Source organism: Sander vitreus, chromosome 9, assembly GCF_031162955.1.
Source record: "Sander vitreus isolate 19-12246 chromosome 9, sanVit1, whole genome shotgun sequence".
Taxonomy (NCBI): domain Eukaryota; kingdom Metazoa; phylum Chordata; class Actinopteri; order Perciformes; family Percidae; genus Sander; species Sander vitreus.
Genome location: NC_135863.1, coordinates 21,400,542 through 21,421,286, shown reverse-complemented (window position 1 = coordinate 21,421,286; position 20,745 = coordinate 21,400,542). Strand labels below are relative to the sequence as shown.

Below are 20,745 nucleotides of genomic sequence, written 5' to 3'. Positions count from 1 at the left end.
GGAAAATGGGACCCCAGGTCCATTCATATTTTCAGTAGCCTAATGATCAATTACAATTACTGGAATTGTTGGGTCTTTGTAAATTATAGAGTGTGGTCTAGACCTACTCTATCTGTAAAGTGTCTTTAGATAACTCTTGTTATGATTTGATACTATAAATAAAATTGAATTGAATTGAATTGATCAGTGACTTTTTTACAACCAGATATTGGCAGATCTCTTTTTGCAGATGACGGGCCGCTATGGGAAAGACAAATATCTTGCACATTAAAGGAAGGATTCCGGAAGCATTAGGTTAAACAGTTGGCATACAATTGGGATTTCAATTCTCTGCTGAGAAAACCTATACAGTAGTTCTCATTAGAAAACGAGTTCTCCCTGACATCTGCAGATGTATGGAGGAGCATTGAAGAGGGTGAATGTTTGTAGTTTCTTATGAATTATTTTTTGAATCTAAGTTAACATGCATGTCAGATCATGGTCTGATCATGTTAATTAAATAGTGGGAAAGTGTCATAAAGTTATAGATATCATGAGGTGCCTCAGTGGGTTGGAATAGGGGGCAAACTTATCTTCATTAAAAACTATTTATGTAGCAATAATTCTGTCTGTAATTGGTAACTAACCGCTCACAATGTAACAGACTTATTCAACAAGGTAACTCAATTCTGCTTATGTGGGTTCTGGCACATGTAGGTCTCAAAGGAAATGAGGAGGGGGACAGGTTAGCAAAACAAGCTCTACAGAGAGACACTATGGATTTACAAGTCCCATTAAGAAAATCAGAGGTCAAGGGAGTAGTTTGGAGTAAAGCAGGGTTTCTGCACAATTTTTATTTCACCCAGTTAAAAACCAAAGGTGATTGAGCATTTTCAGTTGTTGGCCCTAAATTGTGGAATAGTTTGCCACTAACAATTAGACATCCGGCCTTCATTCATACCCTTTAAAACCTGTCTAAAGAATCATCTCTTTTCCTAAGCCTCTTCTTGTTATTATCATCTTGAGGATATGCCTGACCGCACTCTGGTTTTTATTTGTCTGTGCAATGCTGTTTGTGTTACGATTGTATCAATATATTGTTTGCTTTTACAAATGTACTCATATTCTACTATTTATGCCTGTGTTTTTATTTGAGCATTCCTTTGTTTTATTTTACCTCTTTGTAAAGCACTTTGCTCAATGTTTGTTGTTTTTAATGTGTGTTGTTACATAACCCGGTACAGTAGGTAGAGGCATGCACCTTAAAGGTTGGTTTGTAGCCCCCCAATAAAACTAAAGAAGAAGAACAAGGGCCCAACCATGGACTGTAAATATTAACAGTCTATGGGCCCATTCCACACCCACACATCAGAAAGCTGGCCTAGCCTGTTAGGCCTGATTCAAATTCCATGAAGCTCTTCTTATCTGAACAACACACCCCATTTACACGTCAAGAGAAACGGAGGAGGGATTAGGGATTACATAAATGGTAGACCTACTTAGTGTCCTCATATTCTCCGTGCAAGGCAGTTGTTGGAACTGGAATTGTGGAAGTCTGGGCTCACTCCTAAACACGTAGTGCTAACAATTAACTACCAACAAGTTCACAAAATGGGAACTTTCACAAAAATCCTATTAGCTAGTATATGTGTTGCTTTCTTAGCTGTCAAGTGGACTGTAACCAGTTTTGATCCAGGTAAGAGAGATACAAGATCCAAGTTTTTTATGAAAACTTTTGAGGTTTGTTGAAAAATCATTTGGATTTTTGTTCAGCTGAACACAGGTTTTGCTGTTACCATATACAATTTGAATTCAATCTACTGAAGAGTTTTGAAAAAGTTAATCAATCAATCAATAGATTTTTAGAAATGGTTAATTTTTAGCAAACCTCTTACAGACAGTATTTTTTTGAGTAATATGAATGAATGATGTAGTATTGACAGTGGAGATATGTAGTGCTTTTTCCATGGATAGGTCGTATAGCTACTATGTCCACAAACTTAACATGTTGCTATTGTTGTCAGCAAGTCACAGCTAATGTGATCCAAACATTTCCAATAACTCAATAAGGGTGTTGTATAATAAGAGCTTCTGTGTGTTCCACTGTGGTTTGTGTGTGGTTTGTTTCAAAAAGTTTTTGATTCAACAAGCATGCATGGTGCGCTTATTTGAGCATTATTTTAAATGTCTAGTCGACCAATCAGATTGCCTGGTTGTATACAACAAGTAGCCTAGATCCAGGCAATATACTGCAGCATGCAAGTGTGTTTGTGATATTCTTATTTCAAGATTTTCATTTTACGTTGACAAAATTATTCAAAATATTCAAATGCCATTGCTTCAGTAAGCAATCTCTATGTACTGCCCCATCACATCATGGTCTACAGGCCCCACATTGCAGTACCGCGCAGCCTTAGCTACATGGTCCATACACTTTAATATGGACCATGTAAACCTATCATGTAACTGGTGTAGTGATGGGATGCTGTGCATGCTTACTGCAATGCATTGCTCAAAATATCTATGTATAATAAGGATGAAAGTGTAAAGCTCCCCTGGGGAAATTTAGGAAAGGAAGCACAAACTGAGTGAGTAATTGGTGATAATCTGACATGCTTTCCGCTTGTGACTGAGGCCTTAACAGAAAGAGAACGCAGAATTTATCCATGCTGTGAGGAAGCAGTGTATAAGTTGAGGTTTCGCAAGTAATGAAATTATATGGTTTGAGTAAAGTGGGGTAATGTGTACAATTTTCAACAATTCCAACATCAAATGTCACCTTGTGATAAGCTACAACTACAGCCCTAATGAAGATATTTTAACATTTTAACATTTAACAAGACTGCATCTTACAAATGCTGAATGAAACCTAATGTTTTTTTTAAGATGCGCTCTGCATCTATAGACATGCAAAGGTGCACACTCTTCCTTTCTTATTTTTTTTACATGTGGAAATAACAGGAGAAAGTGTGGTTGTTTGCACATTTGAGGGTAAAAAAAAAAGGTGCTGATATTGAGTGTTGAGGTTGAGGAAAACAAATCAAAAAGTAGCAGTTACCTCCTGGACATAAAAAGCACAGTATTAGGTTAATAAATAAACATGACATCTGACTACTTTATTACCTCATATACTGTAAAGAGCAGACGTATGATTGTGGCTATATGTTCCACCTCCGTGTCAGAGTCCAATGAGTCAAGGTTGTTAAGGTTCTAGATTATTTTTATGATAAAAACACTCGTGTTGAATGATTCTTAATAAAATGAGGATCATTGTGTTCTAGATCTGCTCTGAGACAACAGTTTAATGTCATCAAATCACTTTTTAGAAACTACAAACACATTGATATCTATTAAAGTGCTCATATTATGCTTTTTGGCTTTTTCCCTTTCCTTTATTGTGTTATATATCTTTTTGTGCATGTTAATGGTTTACAAAGTGAAAAAGTCCACCCCAAAAGGGACTTACCATCTCCAACAGAAAACACTGTTCACAAACTGCTCCAAACAGCTCTATTGTAGTCCAGCCTTTACTTCCGTGATGAACGCTCGTCACTTTGTAACACATGTGATAATGCTCGCCTAGCTGCTAGAGTGGCACGCCCTCATACTCTGCAATTGTCTAGCTAGCAGTCCTTACCTAGCTACTGCGCATGTGCGACTCCCAACAAAGATGGTACAGAAGTGTGATGTCTCACTCTGTAGCTAAAACAGAGAGCTCAACAAACAGGGTGAAAAGAGGAGCTGCAGCAATGTGCAGTACAACAAAATATAGTGTTTTTCTTTAATTAATCCACATAAACATATTCTGGTACAACCTCTAAATACAATTATGAACCTGAAAATTAGCATTATATGAGCACTTTAAGTTTATATCAAATACCAGTTGGCACAAATACCTGTTGAGGCAAAATACCAGTATTGTTATCGAAATGTCCAAAGTGTACACTCAAATTTAAATGTTTCTTATTTTCCATCAACACAACTGTGTTCACAGTACATATGAGATTGTCTTTGTTTTTGTGTGTTTCATGTGTCCTTCAGAATCTCTCAGAGGTGCCAGGGTGTTGGTGACTGGGGCCAGTACGGGTATTGGTGAACAAATGGCATATCACTACGCCCGCTTTGGTGCCCAGATAGTAATTACAGCAAGGAGGGAGAAAGTGTTACAGCAGGTCAGTGAACTTTACAACATAAAAATTAACTTGAAGTTCAAAACAGTAAATGTACAAACCAATAAATGCTTATAATTAGGCCTGCACGATAAATCGTTATAAAATCGCGATCTCGATTCACCCCTGTTCGCGATTTAATCTTTAAATTACTTTTTTTCTCCTTCAATTAATTTATTCAATCAATTAATGACATTGACATTGACATGTTTTAATTATGTAAAGATATGTTCAAGGAGTTCAGATAGAGCCAGTATCAGGGCCATATTTAGTTCAATGTGTTATGTCACTATTTGTAGCCTACTGTACTTAAATGGCCAGTATTTACTTTATTTTCTTTATTCATTGAAACCTCTATGTTTACAGGCTTGTGGTGATGCACAATGTGCTATAGGTGCCAAAAAAAATCTCTGTTTGGTACTGCCAATGTGTTTTGTATTGTCATGGTTCATGTGTGCAATAAACATTCCACATAAACAATTGTGACAGAGAATCGTGATTCATATTTTTCCCCGAATCGTGCAGGCCTACTTATAATTCTGTTCCGTGTCTATCATATCATGTACAGTATATTGGTTGAAATGAAGTAGGCTAAGACATAAACCATTGCGTCTGGCTATAGGTTAAAGCAGAGATCTTCAACAGGGGGTCCAGTACACCTAGTCCTCAGAATTACTGCAGCCGGGTCACCAAAAGTATTGTTAATTTTAAGTTTTTTCAGAAATGATTTTAACATGGATCCAACATATTAATGGCAAATATAAATCAGCCTATTTGGGGAAAACCTCATTAATGATAGGCTTACTGGCCTATAGGTAAGGTAAGCTAGCCACCCACAGATACAGTTAAACCCAAGGTATTGTTAAACATGTTTGTTTAACATTAAAACATGATTTATAAAATCATGCCAACATTTTTTTATTTTAATAGCTTAGTATTGTATCCACTCAAAAGGTATGTATAAAGGCTTTAGGCCGCCGACACATTATTGTAGACACAGTTTAATATGCATCTTTAATTTATACAATATATGTAGAAGGGGGTCACTGATCCATCGTCTCTCTGTGTTAAGGGGTCCTTGCAGGGGTGATTCTAGGATCTGACCTTTGGGGGGGCTCAGCCCCTAATGAGCAGTTCATAGCAGTTAAGCTAGGGGGGTCCGGGGGCATGCCCCCGTACGATTTTTTTTTTTTAACCGCTTAAATCATGACTTCTGGTGAGTTTTGTGGAAAGAAATAGACAGATTGAGACATACAATTCTGACAAACTATCAACAGATACAACGCATCTGCTGTGAAAAAAGGTGGCAACTACAAAGCATGATTATTGCAGCACATACCCAGGGACGTCGGACTGGGGGGAAAAAGGGGACTGAGTACCCAGGGCCCTCATGTGAGGAGGGCCCAAAAAGATGCTAGAATGAATAGCTGTGGATGCAGGGAGGGGCCCATAGAAAATGCCTTTCTACAGGGCCCAGAATTTTGAGCTACGCCCCTGCACATACCTTGAACTGGTAAAATAAGCCTTAACATATTTTTAGACAGGATTATTCATGTTTTTTCTGCTGTTAATTTTCAACCTTTTCATTTACATCATTGATAGAAACTGATATGGTTAAACAGCTAAATGATGAATAATCTAATCTAATAATGCCTCTGAACCAGATGGGGAAAATCGAACATCTCTTTTTCTTAAGAGCCTGGGCCTGATGATAAAAGCATTTACTCTAATCCAACAACTACATTATATGATAAGTAAGACATCAATACATCTGAGAAGACCAACTTTAATGATGGACAGGAATAGGAACACTTAGAAAACTAGTCCTCCAAGAAATGCATATGTAATTATAATGTGAATGGAATATTTTAAGTGTTTTAAGTGTTTTTGCCCATACAATATATGTCCACTTTCTCACCTGGTTTTTCCAGGTGCCTCTCTTTGTCCACTCTCTCTCCATCCTGCTCTCTCTCTCCATCCTCCTCTCTCCCTCTATCCCACTCCCTCCGTTCACTGACAATCACATACAAAACATTTTGTAATCAACTAGAAAATAATCTTCAAATAAAAGAGAAAACAAAACACAGTAGTCTTACTATGTGTCTTATAGGCTACCTAGCCGTTTTCTCATTGCTCTCTGCCCTTCTCCCTCTCTATTCTCCTCACTCCTTTGTGCTGCCAGAAGGCAAATGTAATCAACTAATCAACAGAGAATGTATCGTGTGGCTACCAAAGATTATACATTCACCTATTTATAACATATGTGAATATGGGGTTGCTGTTCAGTGTAGTGGGATAATGTTAAAGGCTTATCTTATACTTTATCACCTGAACCTGGCTGTTTTCTTTAAAAAAAAGAAACGTGTATCCATCTATGGGGAAACAGACTATGAGTGAGTGTTTGTTGTTCCAGTGTTTCAGTTCTGATATGAATGAGTCTGATGATCCGTCAGGTCGAATTATTTATTTTTCATTGGCATTGACAGTTAAAAATAAGAAAGTGTCTGGTAGGGAGGTAACTGCAGCGGCGGCGCTAGGCTATTTTAGCGGTGCTCAAGCCGTTACAGCAGGCTATTAATAGCACCCTTTAAAAACTCGTTGTAGGCTACTCCTAAACTACATTTGCCTACAGTTAGCAATTTTGTCTAACGTTGCACAACAAAATTGGACTCCGTGGTGAATAAGCTAGGCTAATTCAGATATGATTGCCATCATTGTGATCAGGGAATCACAGATTGGTTCCACAAATACTACACCTGTAACCTACTTAACGTGTTCATTCGATTAGATTTAGATTAAGATTTTCACTCCATTAGCCATACCTTTTCAGTGGTTGAAAGTAGCCATACTCTGACGACCGAATTCCCCAAAGTTATCTGAGGCACCCTCGTTCAGGGAATCGCAGATAGGCTGTTGACTTTAGGCTACAACTGAGCTGAGCCTGTCGTCATTTATCCTATTCCATCGCTAAAATGAGGTTTGCAAAAGTAATAAGGTTTGAGCACTAAACGATTTCACAAAATCACAATGATAAGGACTGTATTTTTCAGTGGTGCTGAGATGGTTTTTAGGGGCTTCAGCACCCCTAAAAATAACCTAGCGCCGCCTATGGGTCCTTGGCTTAAAAAACATTGAAGACCCCTGGGTTAAAGCTATAGTGTGTATAGTGTCTGTCGCCCCCATGAGGAATTCTAAGTAATGACAACAACACTGTCGGCGCATCCACATGATAACAGCCGTTGGTGATTGCACCCCTGCAGCTGCTAGTAACGCTTACCCAGTCACATCAAGGAGGACACTGAGGATTAAAAAACCATGATGGACTTCAGAAGAGGTTAATGTCTTGTAATGTTTATGTCTCCAAAGCTGAACACTGCTGTTGTCCTTTCCCAGCGGTAACGTAAAACACTCGAGCTTCTGCGCTTGAATGTCGCTGGACTACACCCTTTTGTAAACATAGCTATGCTGAGAAATACAGAGAGAGTTTTGTGGAGCTGATAGGCTTATATAGCTTTGTATCAACTCATTTGGCAATGGCTTGAATGTACCGGACATTCATTTATATAAAATAACTGTGCACTATAGCTTTAATAACACACATTCTTCAGTTAGTTGAAGTGCCTGCAGTGTTTTCTATACTCATTTCTGCAACTGCATTTGATCTATTCTTTCCCATCTTTGCTTTTAGGTGGCAGAAAAGTGCCTGAGTTTGGGAGCCCAGAAAGCTCTCTACATAGCAGCAGACATGGCGAGTGAGTTAGATCCCGACAAAGTCGTAGATTTTGCTCTGGAAAAACTCAGAGGGTTGGATTACCTGGTTCTGAATCACATTGGACCGAGCCCCTTCAGCATGTGGGAGGGAGATGTAGAGCACACCAAGTGGCTAATGAAGGTAGTGCAGCATTTTGATGGTCAATCAGCACATAAAATGAGGGGAATGCACTGATCTCTGTGTTTTCCAAAGGTCAATTTCTTCAGCTACATTCAGATGGCTTGGAAAGCTTTGGCCTCCCTTGAACAAAGTAAAGGATCACTGGTGGTTGTTTCATCGCTTTTAGGTAATTTTACATTTTTATACATGTTGATGAAAGCAAACTATATGAAACATCAACCTTTAGATACATTATTACTTGCAATTTTTTGTCACCCATTAATTCCAAATAATGTATAGTTTTTCAATTCATTTTAACATTATTGTTTTTATTAGATTAATAGTAATATATTATAAACTTCCGTTGCCAAAGAAAACAAAAAACATACTTGGTTAGACCGCACCATTTTGAAAACATGTTGACTTTCAAAGTTCATTCTTGACCAGCATTTTACACCTCAACATCCATTCAGCTGTTGTGGCGCGTTTGATCTCATCACATGATCTTCTTCAGCAGTCATGAGATTGTAGATGTTCACAACCCCTCTTCTTTTAGGGGCGGAGTTTTTTATGATTCACAAATTGCTCCGAAAAAAGTCAACTGAACACTTTTTATTATGATGTCATGATATGATCAAAATCTCCAACAACAGCTACTTAATGCACATTATAGTGAGATTGTTTTGAAAAATGATTAGAAATGTTGAAATACTAAATTTCTTGGAAATGTTTTACATTCAGTTTTTTCTCTGATGCATTAGTGTGTTTTATTTGCTGTTTCATCATCTAGGAAACGTCAAAAACAATAGTCAGGATTTGTGCTCCTTAGATGAGTTTGTAAGTAAACCCAGCCACAAGGAAATTTTGTCCTAACTTATAAACATTTAGGGAATTTTGAAATGCTGATGAATCCCACATCCAAATTTGTACATATGCACTAGTTAAGATCCAATCTGTGAGTACCTTCTTATGTTTTACATCTGACAAACGTATATTGGAAAGCCTGACTCATAGTTATTGATGCTTCACAGGTAAAATGCCCAGTCCCTTCGTGGCACCGTATACCTCAACAAAATTTGCCTTGAATGGTTTTTTCGGGGCCCTTCAGCATGAGCTGGCGATGAAGAAGAGCAATGTGTCCATCTCTATATGTACACTGGGGCTCATTGATACTGAATCAGCTATGGAGAAAGTCAGGTTAGTCAAAGTGATCACTTATACTTTTATAATAGGCTGTCATTTTTTGGCATTGTGTTCTCTTAAGAGCTTATTTTTCTGTCTCCTAGGGGAGTCATAAGTGTACCAGCCTACCCTGCCACAGATGCAGCCTTGAACATCATCATAACAGGAGCTACGAGACAGCTGGAGCTCTTCTACCCTTGGTTCACCCACATTTTGACTGTGAGCAAAGACTGGTTCCCTTCCGTCACAAACTATGTCATCCAGAACTCCTACAATTACAGCCCATGAAAGATGATGATAGAGATGATAGAAGATGAAGATTAATTCTGTAATTGATATATTCCACTACACAAATTTAGATGTAAAGGTGCATTATACGACATTCAGAACATTAATATAGCAGCCAACAACTATTTGCTATGTAAAAGATATAGTGGAGTAATGGCATCCTGAGCAGAGAATGAGGGCATACTCCGTCTGTGAATGTTTGGTAGCCGGGCTGGCGCAGGGTCCATGGGAGTGCATGTGAGTCCTTCTCTTTGAAACTGTTGGCTCTCTCCGTCCTCCCTCTATTCGTTTTCACGTCCCACTGGCTCGCTGCTGCTCTGCGCTGCACTGTGCACTAGCCAGGCATGCACAGGAGAGCAGTGCTTATACAGCGGTGATCATACAGCGGTAACCACTGATAACGCGATCCGGACCCACATTGGCTGCACACGCCTCCATGTTTGCTTGTGACGTCAAAGGTGAGAGCCGTTTGCAGGCAATCAATCCCGGCCCAGACTCTGAATGTCGCATAGAGCACCTTTAATATTATTATTAATACAACCAGACGTTCTGCCCCAATCTTTCCAGGTAGAAAATAATGTTCCAAACAGCCAAATGGTTCAGGTTACAATATGTTACAATAAAAAACGAATTAATACAAAGTTGTCTTCTTTTCTTTGTTTTGCTTTTGGGTGAGGTCCAGTTATAAAAAAGTGTACAAGTGAAAAAAGCTTATAGATTGGGTTGGTTTCATGTTGGCCTACCTTAAAGACATTTAAAAAGGGTTAGTTTTTATCTACACAGCACAGCCACCAGCCAAGGCACCAATAGTCATAAGGTGCCAAAAACACATCCACTTGGTTTACTACTCAGAAGACACACCACAGGGGGGCAGTACACATTATAGAGATGAGATATTGAGAGATGAGTCAGGAAAAGATAGAGAAGAGCAGAGGACCAGTCTTCTTCTTCATTTTAGATTCAGTGGTAATTTGGAACATCAAACTTTTCACTTTTCTGCAGTTCTGCGGTAAAGGTGAGAGGCCTGGTAAAAGCAGGAAAACAAATAAATACATTTTTCCTGAGTCACACTGTATTTCTCTTGCTTGTGAAATGTTTCCTTTCAAAGTATTTTTGGAATATTTTTGCCCTTATTTGAAAGAAGATAGTTGGGGTGGGGGGGGGATGATTTGCAACAAAAGGTTTCCTGGCTAGAAATTGAACCTGAGATGCTGTGATCAGAGATGCTGTGATCAGAGTCTTAAACACTTAAACATTCAGCCACCAGGACACCCCAAGAACAGTTTCATTGAGGTCCAAAAAAATCTTCAATTTCTTTTTGATTAATAACAATTAAAACACACTTATAAGAATCAAGTAAATACTCCATACCATAGCCTGAAATGAATAGTACTTTAAATGTCCACATGGGGGCAGTAGTGCCAAAGTAGTGAAGTCAGGTTCCTTCATCTCCAGCAGCCAGTGAAGTCCATTGTCTGTAAAGAAAATCCTTAATAGCAGACTATCATGCATTTGATAGCGTTGTAGCAAGTTGGTTTGAAACATTTTTCTCATAAATACTGACTTTGTTCGTTGAAAAAAATAATTGAGTCCCTTGTGTTTACAAATTGAATCATCAGACTTTGTTTTTCAAACCTCCATCACCATATCAATCCTCACCCTCCCTGTTCCTTTTCCTGTCTTCACTGTTCTCCACCCCTGGACTCCTCTCCGTCTCCATTCTTCGCTATTTCACTTAGTTCCGTCTTTCCAAAGCTGGCCACAGTAGGCGTTGCAGACTTCCTACAGAGCAGGACTTTCTCAGTGGGTTCCTTTGTGTCTTTGTTCATCATCCTCTAAAAGCACCACAGGCTTCCTGTGAAGCTGTTGGCTCAATCCATCCTGGTGGTCTTTTCTTCATTGTAATACACCCCAAAGGTTGTACCCTGCTGATAAAGTGATTTTCTACTGTATACCCAGAGTGAGTTATCTTTGTCAAAAAACAATGCCTCCCTAAAAATATAGTGCCATTTGAAAAGTTGAGAAACAAAATGAAGAGCACTTTCTCCTGGATGCATGTGAATGACGCCACACTTTGAATCTTTCATATAAAAGTTTGTACAATTCACTCGCACCTTGCTTTGTGGTCTTTCGATTTATATGGCTGTTCGCATTGTTCTCTTTGAGGATTGTGGAAGTGGTATAATCTCCCTGCAAATGTTTTGGAAAGAAAAAAAGTCTCTCGCTCCTTTTGTCTCCTTCTCTGTGTGTGTGTCTCTCTCTCTCTCTCTCTCTCTCACACACACACACACACACACACACACACACACACACACACACACACACACACACACACACACACACACACACACACACATACACACAAATATGGTGGGGCCTCCTGGAGAGGAGAGCAGGCATGGCCTGGGAGAACAGCCAGAAACACCTGCAACAGATTAGTATTCCTAATGCTAGGTAATAAATCCTCTCACCCTTCTCTAGCATCTCCATCTCCACCAAGCATTGATCTTACAGGCTGAGGAGCATTCACCCACAACACACACTCACTGCAACACACACAAAATATAATATCAAACACTGAAATGTTGATGCATCCATGGATGCATTTAGGTTGTCTTTCTCAGTTATTATCCACTGCTGTGCATGCTGCAAAGGAAACTACACATTCCCCATGTATAACCAACATCAGCATCGTGGAGGTTTTCCCCAGGGTTTAACACTGGGCTCTATCACGATCAAACATTTTCATCATGACTGCCAACAGCCAAGGCCAAGACCAAAGCTGAGGCTGGTTGCTTTACTGACTACACATAAAACTTGAAAGGTGGCAGACTGATTGGCCAGTTGGACTCTTACTTACAGCAGTTTGTAATGGAGGGAGAATTCTGCTTTAATGTCCGTGATCTAGCATATTATTTAATCCCTATGTCGACCGATAAAGGAAGACAATCTATATCAATGTATATGCACTACAGTAGTAAAATCAAACGACATGTAAAATAAGTCTATAACCCTTTTCCAGATAGCATACAGTATGTCCTCGGTTTTATATTTGCACACAGCGTTTGCTGATGCAGCAGAAATGTCATGTTTCAGACCATAAATAGTCACCTATCCATGGCAATAGTATAGTGCACCTCAACCATCATCGTGCACCGATCCAAATTTATGGTTTTTTCTTGTCCTGCTTCTTTGAGCACAAAGGACACTGCTCCGCAAATCTTCATCCAGCTTCATCCATCACTTACTGTGAGCACTACAGAAAGAGTGGCCTTGATGTACACACACACAGTCGTCGTGTCATGCCTGTTTGCTGACTTGTGTGTATTACGTATGTGTTTGGCATTTATCATCCGCTAGCTTAGAAAGGGGCAACCAACTGGTGAGAATGTAACTCAGGAGCCTCCTGTGTGAAGCTGGAAATGGGGATGGCAGAGTAAACACACAAATGCATTATATCTGTATGTCGGTGCAAGCCTACCGTGTGACAGGGAGACAGTACTCTCTCCTGGAAAGAAGATGAATGAAGTAAGTGAAAGTAAGTACTGAAAGGAACTTTACACACACACCAAATATACAACTAGACAACTACTTTTGAAAAAGGTCTTGTATTGTTATTGGTCACTCAACTGTATTGTTGTACTGGCTGTTTTAGGTCAAATGCATTCATGAAATTCTCTTTTGGACAAATAGTTCTACATGTTGGTCAATACGCTTGCTTTTTTGCCAAGAGTTAGATGAGAAATTGAAACTACTCTCATTTCTGTACAGTAAATATGTAGCTGGAGGCAGCAACTGGTTAGCTTAGCTAAGCTTAGCATAAATACCAGTAACTTGAGTTCTTGAGTCTCCACTGGTTGCCTAGCAATTCGTCCCAGCTAGCCCCTCATAAAATGCCAAATAAATGTTTTTATACTAATTAAACAAATGAGGTACAACATGTTAATTAGTGAGCTTTAGAGATGCTGGTAAGCAAATGTTGTTACCTTTGGACAGAGCAAGGCTATCTGTTTCCAGTCTTTGTGCTAAGCTAAGCTAATCGGCTGCGGTTTCCCGCTATTTAAATGACAGATATGAGAGTGGTATTAATCTTCTTATCTAACTTTGGGCAAGAAAGTGAAGAAGCGTGTTTCCCAAAATTTCAAACTTTTCTTCCAAATGCTTTCACAATATACCATAGATCAGTTTGATATGTGCATTATTTTACAGCTGCAGCATAAAGCCTTTTAACATAATGACTGCTAAATTAAAATTAAACTGCTAAATTAGTAGGCAAGACTTGTCGGCTACCAATAGAAGAATCCCAAAACTGTTTAGCAAATATTGTCAAAAAATCAAATTTCCCTCATTCATTGGCTCCTGAAGTTGAAACCAGCGATTGATCTGCGTAGTTGTGTGTGCCGATTAATTTTCAATAGAATGTTAATCTTCCTGAATACCGAGCTAGTGCATGACCTCCGAAAAGTTTTCACAAAACATTGAGCTATGATAACAAAAGGAGAGAGTGGGTGCGAGAGACAGAGGCGGAGGGGGGACGTGATGAGAACCTATGAAAGGGAGCTTCAGTGTGAATAAAAAGTGTGGGTGTGAGAGGTGGCTGAGGTGGCCCTGTGACCCTTGACCTCCTTCCCCCAGGTCCATTCAGAGCAGCACAATGGTTGACACCTGTGTCCTTTCAGTACCGGCACTATTATTATTTACATCAGTCAGTGGGAGAGAGAGGGAAAGACAGAAAGAGGCCAGAGGTGCTGTGAAGCAGAGTGCACCAGCCTCATGCCAACAACACCCCCTCTTCCCCTGTCTCTTTCAAAGACAGGTGCCTTCCTCTCTCTCTCTCTCTCTCTCTCTCTCTCTCTCTCTCTCTCTCTCTCTCTCTCTCTCTCTCTCTCTCTCTCTCTTCGTTCTGTTCTTGTCATTTATCCCTCTCTAGCTGATCAGGCTGGTGGGGAGAGTCACAGGGAGTATGGGTGGCAGGCTGGGGGTTACATGAATTCTTCTTTTTTTCATTGGGGGAGAGAAAGCCCAATTAAAAAAGGATAAGAAGTGAACCGTAAACACCCTCAACAAGGCCCAACAAACCTACAAGAACAAGAGCTTCTCTCTCTCTCTCTCTCTCTCTCTCTCTCTCTCTCTCTCTCCCTCCCTCCCTCACCCCCCTCTGCTGACCACTCCTCCCTCCCCCCTCCTCCACCCTCTTGCTCACTCACTCTCTCTTCCACTTCCCTCACAAAAGGAAGGCTCAGAGCTTACAAAGTGCCAATTAACACTGAATGTTTGCCCCTCGCACCTCCCTCTCTGAACTGCTGACAGCTCTGGTGTTTGGGTTAATACCAAAGGCCTGCAAAGAATTATAATTCTCCTCCTTGCCCCATCCCCCCTTCTCTCCCTCTTCTATCCTTTTATTTTGTTTCCAATGGGGTGGTTTTACAGTTCAATGCACAGTCAAAGGGTGATATAAAATGACTTTCCTAAGAATTTCATTTGGGGAGAAGAGGGGCTATGTTGCATTGGGGCAGCCAAGGGGGGTGGTCAAAGAAAGAAAAAAGAGACAACCATGAATTCGTACTGAAGACTGACAAAGAATTGCATCAAAATATGTTTATGATGTGTTGATCTTACTTTTGTTTTTACTTTTTTACAAGCAAAAAAAAGCTTCCTTGTATTTCTCCCTTGTGAACTCCAATAAATCAGCCTACTGAATAAAAAAGCAGCCAATGAGAAGAGGTGAGAGGGTTAAACTCTGGGAGAAACAGAGACCACTAGGCGTCTTAAGGGAGCTTCTGCCTGCACTCAATTCCCTGCCCAAACTGGATCTGCCTTGACAATTTATGACCTCTTGGGACCAGGTCTCTCCACTCTTTCTTTACTTTGGGATGAGATGCCCTGTTGAAATGGCTTATGTTTAGGGAAGGAGCCAAGCTTGAATTATATTTTGCTTATGTCGAGAAAAGGCTTCACGGGTCCTGCTAGATCACAATTAAGCCAACACACTAAATAACTTGTGTGCGTGTAAAGGGAAACTGTGCTGATTTTACACATCAAGTTGTCTTGTTAGTTAGTAGGCTACTTCTTTGTGTGGAAAAAAAGCTGTGCATGGCCACACCTGAGAGAGGACAATAAACATGACGACCGCATCACTTCATACCACAAGGCCCAGACAAAAGAAGCGCTGTATGCAAAATATGTGGAGCTAGCTCGGAGACTCAAGACTTGACAAGGACTTTTTTAAAACCGTTCATTATGAGTCAGAAAATGTTATAGGAGTGCTGTATAATAACATGTGTAATATGTGATAATATGAATGCTAAATCTTTTAATAGTAGCAAACCTATAAATACATTAAAACAAGTGTAAGTAACTTTTGAAAGAAGACATACACAACACACTCGACTTTTAATCAATAAAATGAGCAGTTGTTCTTTTCAATACACTACGTGGTTTTGCTGCTACAGGATTTCTTGATCTGGTTTGACCGTTAGCTTATGGTGGCTAATGTTAGAAAACTAGATAAGCTAGATGTTGCAGTATATTTGTGCTACTTCTGGTTGGACGCAAACTGCATTTCGTTGTCTTTGTACTTGTATTCTGCACAATGACAATAAAGTTGAATCTAATCTAATCTAATCTAATCTACTGGTATACATTTTTGTTGTTCAGTTCAGTTTTAGCATTTACAATGATCACATTATTAGCAAAAGTATCTACAGTGCCTGCTAAGGATATTAATGACCCTACTTTATTATTGTCCAGAAGATAAACAAGAGTTTTAAAGTGAACACCTTCCTGCTAGGATGTCATCCGTTGGCCCTACAGAAGAGGGTGAGTGGTACTGGTGGTGTGGAACCAAGCCAGACTGGCTTTATTAAAGTAGGGTGAGCAGACAGCTGACATGACCTGACACGGTTCATGGTTCCACCAGCGAGGACTGGCTGGGCCTCTACCTCAACCCGAGCTTCTCTGGGATGAAGGCGGCTGGCCAAACATGTGACTCTGGCCTCTGCTTTAAATCCTGAATTCTGGGATTTACTTAATATAAGGAGTGCACAAAATGAGAACTTATAACTTAGGGCGGTAGAATAAGAATTCACGTGGGAGTAAAAAAAACTGTATGTATGCGCAAGGAATCAGATTTCCACATTTCCAGACATATGATCGAGCTACAGTATATCATTTTTATCTGAAGATTTATTTGGAAACAGGTGCTCCTCCTCTGGCTGAACTGCTAGACAGCAAAGGAGCACTCAGTCTCCTCTCTGTAACATCTGATTCACATGAACTATCATTTCTGCTTGCCAAATAACAGCTCCAAAGGTCAGTGATGTGGCTGTGTCAAATGAGGGTCGTGAGAAAAGCAGAAAGGAGCACGTGCCTAGAATTAGATGAATGTCAAAATTCGTTCTACTTCTTCCTAAAGAATGGACACATGTGAGAGGAGTTACTTTGACCTAAGTGCAATTGCAGGTCTCTCTCTCTCGCTCTGTAAAACAGGATTTCCTTCTTCCTTCATTTCAACATTCTTCTCTTTTTTCCCTCAACCTTGCATCCTTTATTCCTCTCGAGCCCATAGGAATTTCCTTCGATGGGACCGTGATGTGAGTGGTGTGTGCATGTCTGGAGTCTCTGTGACCCCATCAGCGCTGAGCAGAACATAGTAGACCGGCCACGGGGGCCGATGGCCCTGTGGGACCCAAATCTGGCTGAAGATCCAGGACCGTTGTGCACCACATTGGATCTTGGGCTGTAACTCACCCTCTGTCTGTGGTTTGGGATGGTGTGGAGGTAGGGGTGAATTGCAGGTCAGCCATGGAAAATGTTTGCTTTATTGTCTGTCACAGAGAATGAAAGATAGAGGGAAGAGAGAGAGAGAGAGAGAGAGAGAGAGAGAGAGAGAGAGAGAGAGAGAGAGAGAGAGAGAGAGCGATGGTAGGAGGTGAGGGTGGATGGGAGAGGAGGGAGCTTGGTGGTTGGGCAAAAGGGGGCAAAGAACATGAAGGAAGAGGAATGTATTAAACATTAGGATCGAAGAAGAGGTTTTGACATGAAGGTAAACGGAGGAAAAACAATCTGAAAGTCTCAATATAGAGAAATGGACACGTCTAATTCCACACGTCTCCCTCATCTGGGATTTTCAGTTTTTCTATATGGCAGACTGAAGACAGAATGGTTGTGAGCATATGGCTGTCTTTATGGCTGAACCAATACCCTTGACGTATTTGTATCAAACGGTAGATCAAAAGGAACTCTTGCAGTATGTATGTGCTCCACACTATAAGTAAAAGGCTTATGAAAGTTATATTGAGTGCACTTGACAGTTTTGAAATGCCGCTCAGAATAGCACTGATAGGGGCACTCACACCCAATGGAGAAGAATATGAACCTATCGTACACATAAGCAGATTTGTAAAGTTCTCTAGGTTATCAAAGAAGATGATTTCTACCAGATTTTGGGTGTCAAAGTGTTTTGCCAAAAGTGATCGATGAGTGCTGGGTAATTGTCCATTGTGAGGAGATGTTAGAGGGAGGCATGTCACCTCGCAGTGAGAGTAAAAGAGCCGGCAAATGGAAGTGATTACATCTAATATTCTCCATCTGGGAGCGATTGCCTCAGAAGACGAGTTTCAAAGAGGAGTACGGCTTGGGGAGAAAAGAAAGAGGCAACAGTAATTTGCACAGGATTTACAAATCTCCTGAATCAAATTTGGGAATCTTTTGTGCACATCTTGTTCTAGTCCCTCAAGACCTCAAGACAATCACTCATGAAATGTACATACACATGCATAAACAACTCCACATAAATGACTCGCACTATGCTATTGAACAGATGTATTTAGGCCTGTAAGATAGCTTGTTGCACAAACTCTTCGATCCCAGGGAATAAAGTTGTAATATTCACTGCAGCACGTTGGATTTTGTGGCTCACACATCAATACTCAATATATCTTGCAGTTCGTCTGTGAGCAATCACAAACCACCCAAGAAATGGTATGTCAGAGTAGCCTGAAGCCAGGTCAGAAGTGATCAAAGACTGCTGAGGAGAGAGAGCGAGAGAGAGAGAGAGAGAGAGAGAGAGAGAGAGAGAGAGAGAGAGAGAGAGAGAGAGAGAGAAACAGAGAGACGGTTATCTGGTCCCAATTACATTCAATCATGGGAAATTGGCAAAGTGCAAAGCAATACAGATCTTCATGATGGGAGCAGGAGGCCAGATGAGCCGAGGTGGTCTGCAGACATTTCTGACTTCACAGAGAAGACGGGAAAATGAAGATTGGGACTCTGGGCGAGATTTCTTTTATTTTTGGATTATTCTCTCAATGTCTTTTTGTTGTTGTGGGTCACAGTGACATTAAATTCACAACTATTTAATTTTCACTCAGACTTTTTCATATTTGGACCAGGCATAAATGACAAGAATATAAATAAACGTAAAATGCAAATGGAATGAAAAAAAAAACACATGAATGAATAAAAGAAGATAACATCTGACAAATCAAAGGTTGTTGGTTTGATCCATGTCACCTCGTTACATTACAAACTATCTATTATGTATTTTTCATCATCAGTTACAGACTGACAAATGAGCAGTACAATCACATGTTATTTAACCTTCCTTACATGACATCACAATTACACAGTGTTGGGCAGTAATGCATTTCTTTGTAGTAATGTAATTACCTTTTCAGTAATGAGTAGGGTCAGGGGATTACAATTTGAAACTCAATAATTACATGCAATTGCAATACAAAGTCCACAGTGCAATACAAATTGCCACCAAATTGTGGCTAATTCAGGAACAATCTTGCTCTCATATTTAGTTTTTACACTGTGCTCTCATTGTATACTTTCCTTCCATTTTCATTTCATTTCTTTTTATTTCATCTGTGTTGTTTTTTTTAATAATAATGTAAATCTGTACTTTTATTTGTAACCAAAAGCCCTACTAGGGATAAGTGTCGAGAATTAGCTTTGGCTAAAAACACTATGATACATACATCAGATGACTGTTGAAGTTTATCTATGTTTTTTGTATCTGTCCCTATCTAAATAAACCTTTAAAAAAAAAAGTGGGAAGGGTGCAAATACAAAGAGTGCAATATAAATATAAAAGGAGACTTACATTGCTTACTATAAACCTACTTCAACAAACACAACTGAGGTGTGTGTGCAATATGTTTGGATTTTCATCTGGTTCAGTTCACATCTGGAGGGTGAGGGACAGTACTTCATACAGTGCAACTGAAATCACATATAGTCATCGATTTTTGTTGTCAAAAAGAATATGTTTTTAAAAATGCAGTGTTGACGTCTTTTGTTATTTAAAGAAGAAAAGGGGGAGCCATCATGAACATCATGAAACCAAGAACTTAAAATATATTTTTTCTTCCTTTTGGATCAGATTTTTCTCTCAATGGAGAACATGGGAAAAGTGAAAGAGCAGATATGTATGGTGTAGCAGACATAAAAATGCTATTTAATTTCCGTTGGACTTTTAGCTAGTTGTTGATGGTCAGTAAATACCTCCAAACTGTAGGCCAGCTGATGTTAAACCACAATGTCTCAATTTCTTTTCCTACACGTATTACGTTATACATCTTATGAATACATAAGATGTAACTTGTTTTAAGGCACATAAGCTGGAACTGGGTTAAGTAACAAAAGTAGTAGCAAGTTACTAGGCTGCTGAGTAATTTGTAAATAAATGTAAATACTTTTTTTCAGTTAGTAATCAGCAGGGCATGAAATTAAAACCCGACCACCCGCCAAATGCGGGTGAATTTTGCAATTGGCGGGTAACACTGTCAATCTACTTGCCACATTGGCAGGTAGCCAATGAGAATTGAGTGATTCAGACGTGTAACTATCGGTAAGCAGGGTACGCGGTTGCTTACGGGCCCGGACCAATCAGGGGCCCGCATCACTGGAAGACATTGATTGACAGCCGGGTCCCCTTCATTACTCGCGACAATCCCAGCAGTCCCACGTGCAGCCAATGACCAAGCGGGAGTGAGAACGGGTTGATCATTTTCTAGTTTCTGATATGAAGACGAGACGTGTGTGTGACTCGAACATCTCACATTTACCAATAAAACTTACAACGAAAGACCATGCAAAACATTTCAGACCGCCCTGCCAACCTGTATACATTTTAACATCAATGTACGCTGTGACGTTTATTCACTCTAAAGTCAGCGGCTGCTGTTTCAATCCTGTCGGCTGTCTGCAGCGGGCGTATGGAGTTATATTACATATAATATATATATA

At 39.9% G+C, this 20,745-nt stretch overlaps 1 protein-coding gene across 1 annotated transcript; it reads left to right on the top strand.

The window, feature by feature from the left end:
* Window positions 1-1,459: 1,459 nt before the first annotated feature.
* On the top strand, window positions 1,460-10,130 carry hsd11b1la (hydroxysteroid (11-beta) dehydrogenase 1-like a). The gene is made up of 6 exons (XM_078259257.1): window positions 1,460-1,675; window positions 4,021-4,151; window positions 7,837-8,040; window positions 8,113-8,206; window positions 9,051-9,216; window positions 9,306-10,130. Exons 1-6 carry the CDS (start codon window positions 1,591-1,593, stop codon window positions 9,487-9,489), a joined length of 864 nt encoding a protein of 287 aa, XP_078115383.1. The 5' UTR covers window positions 1,460-1,590; the 3' UTR covers window positions 9,490-10,130.
* Window positions 10,131-20,745: the final 10,615 nt, after the last annotated feature.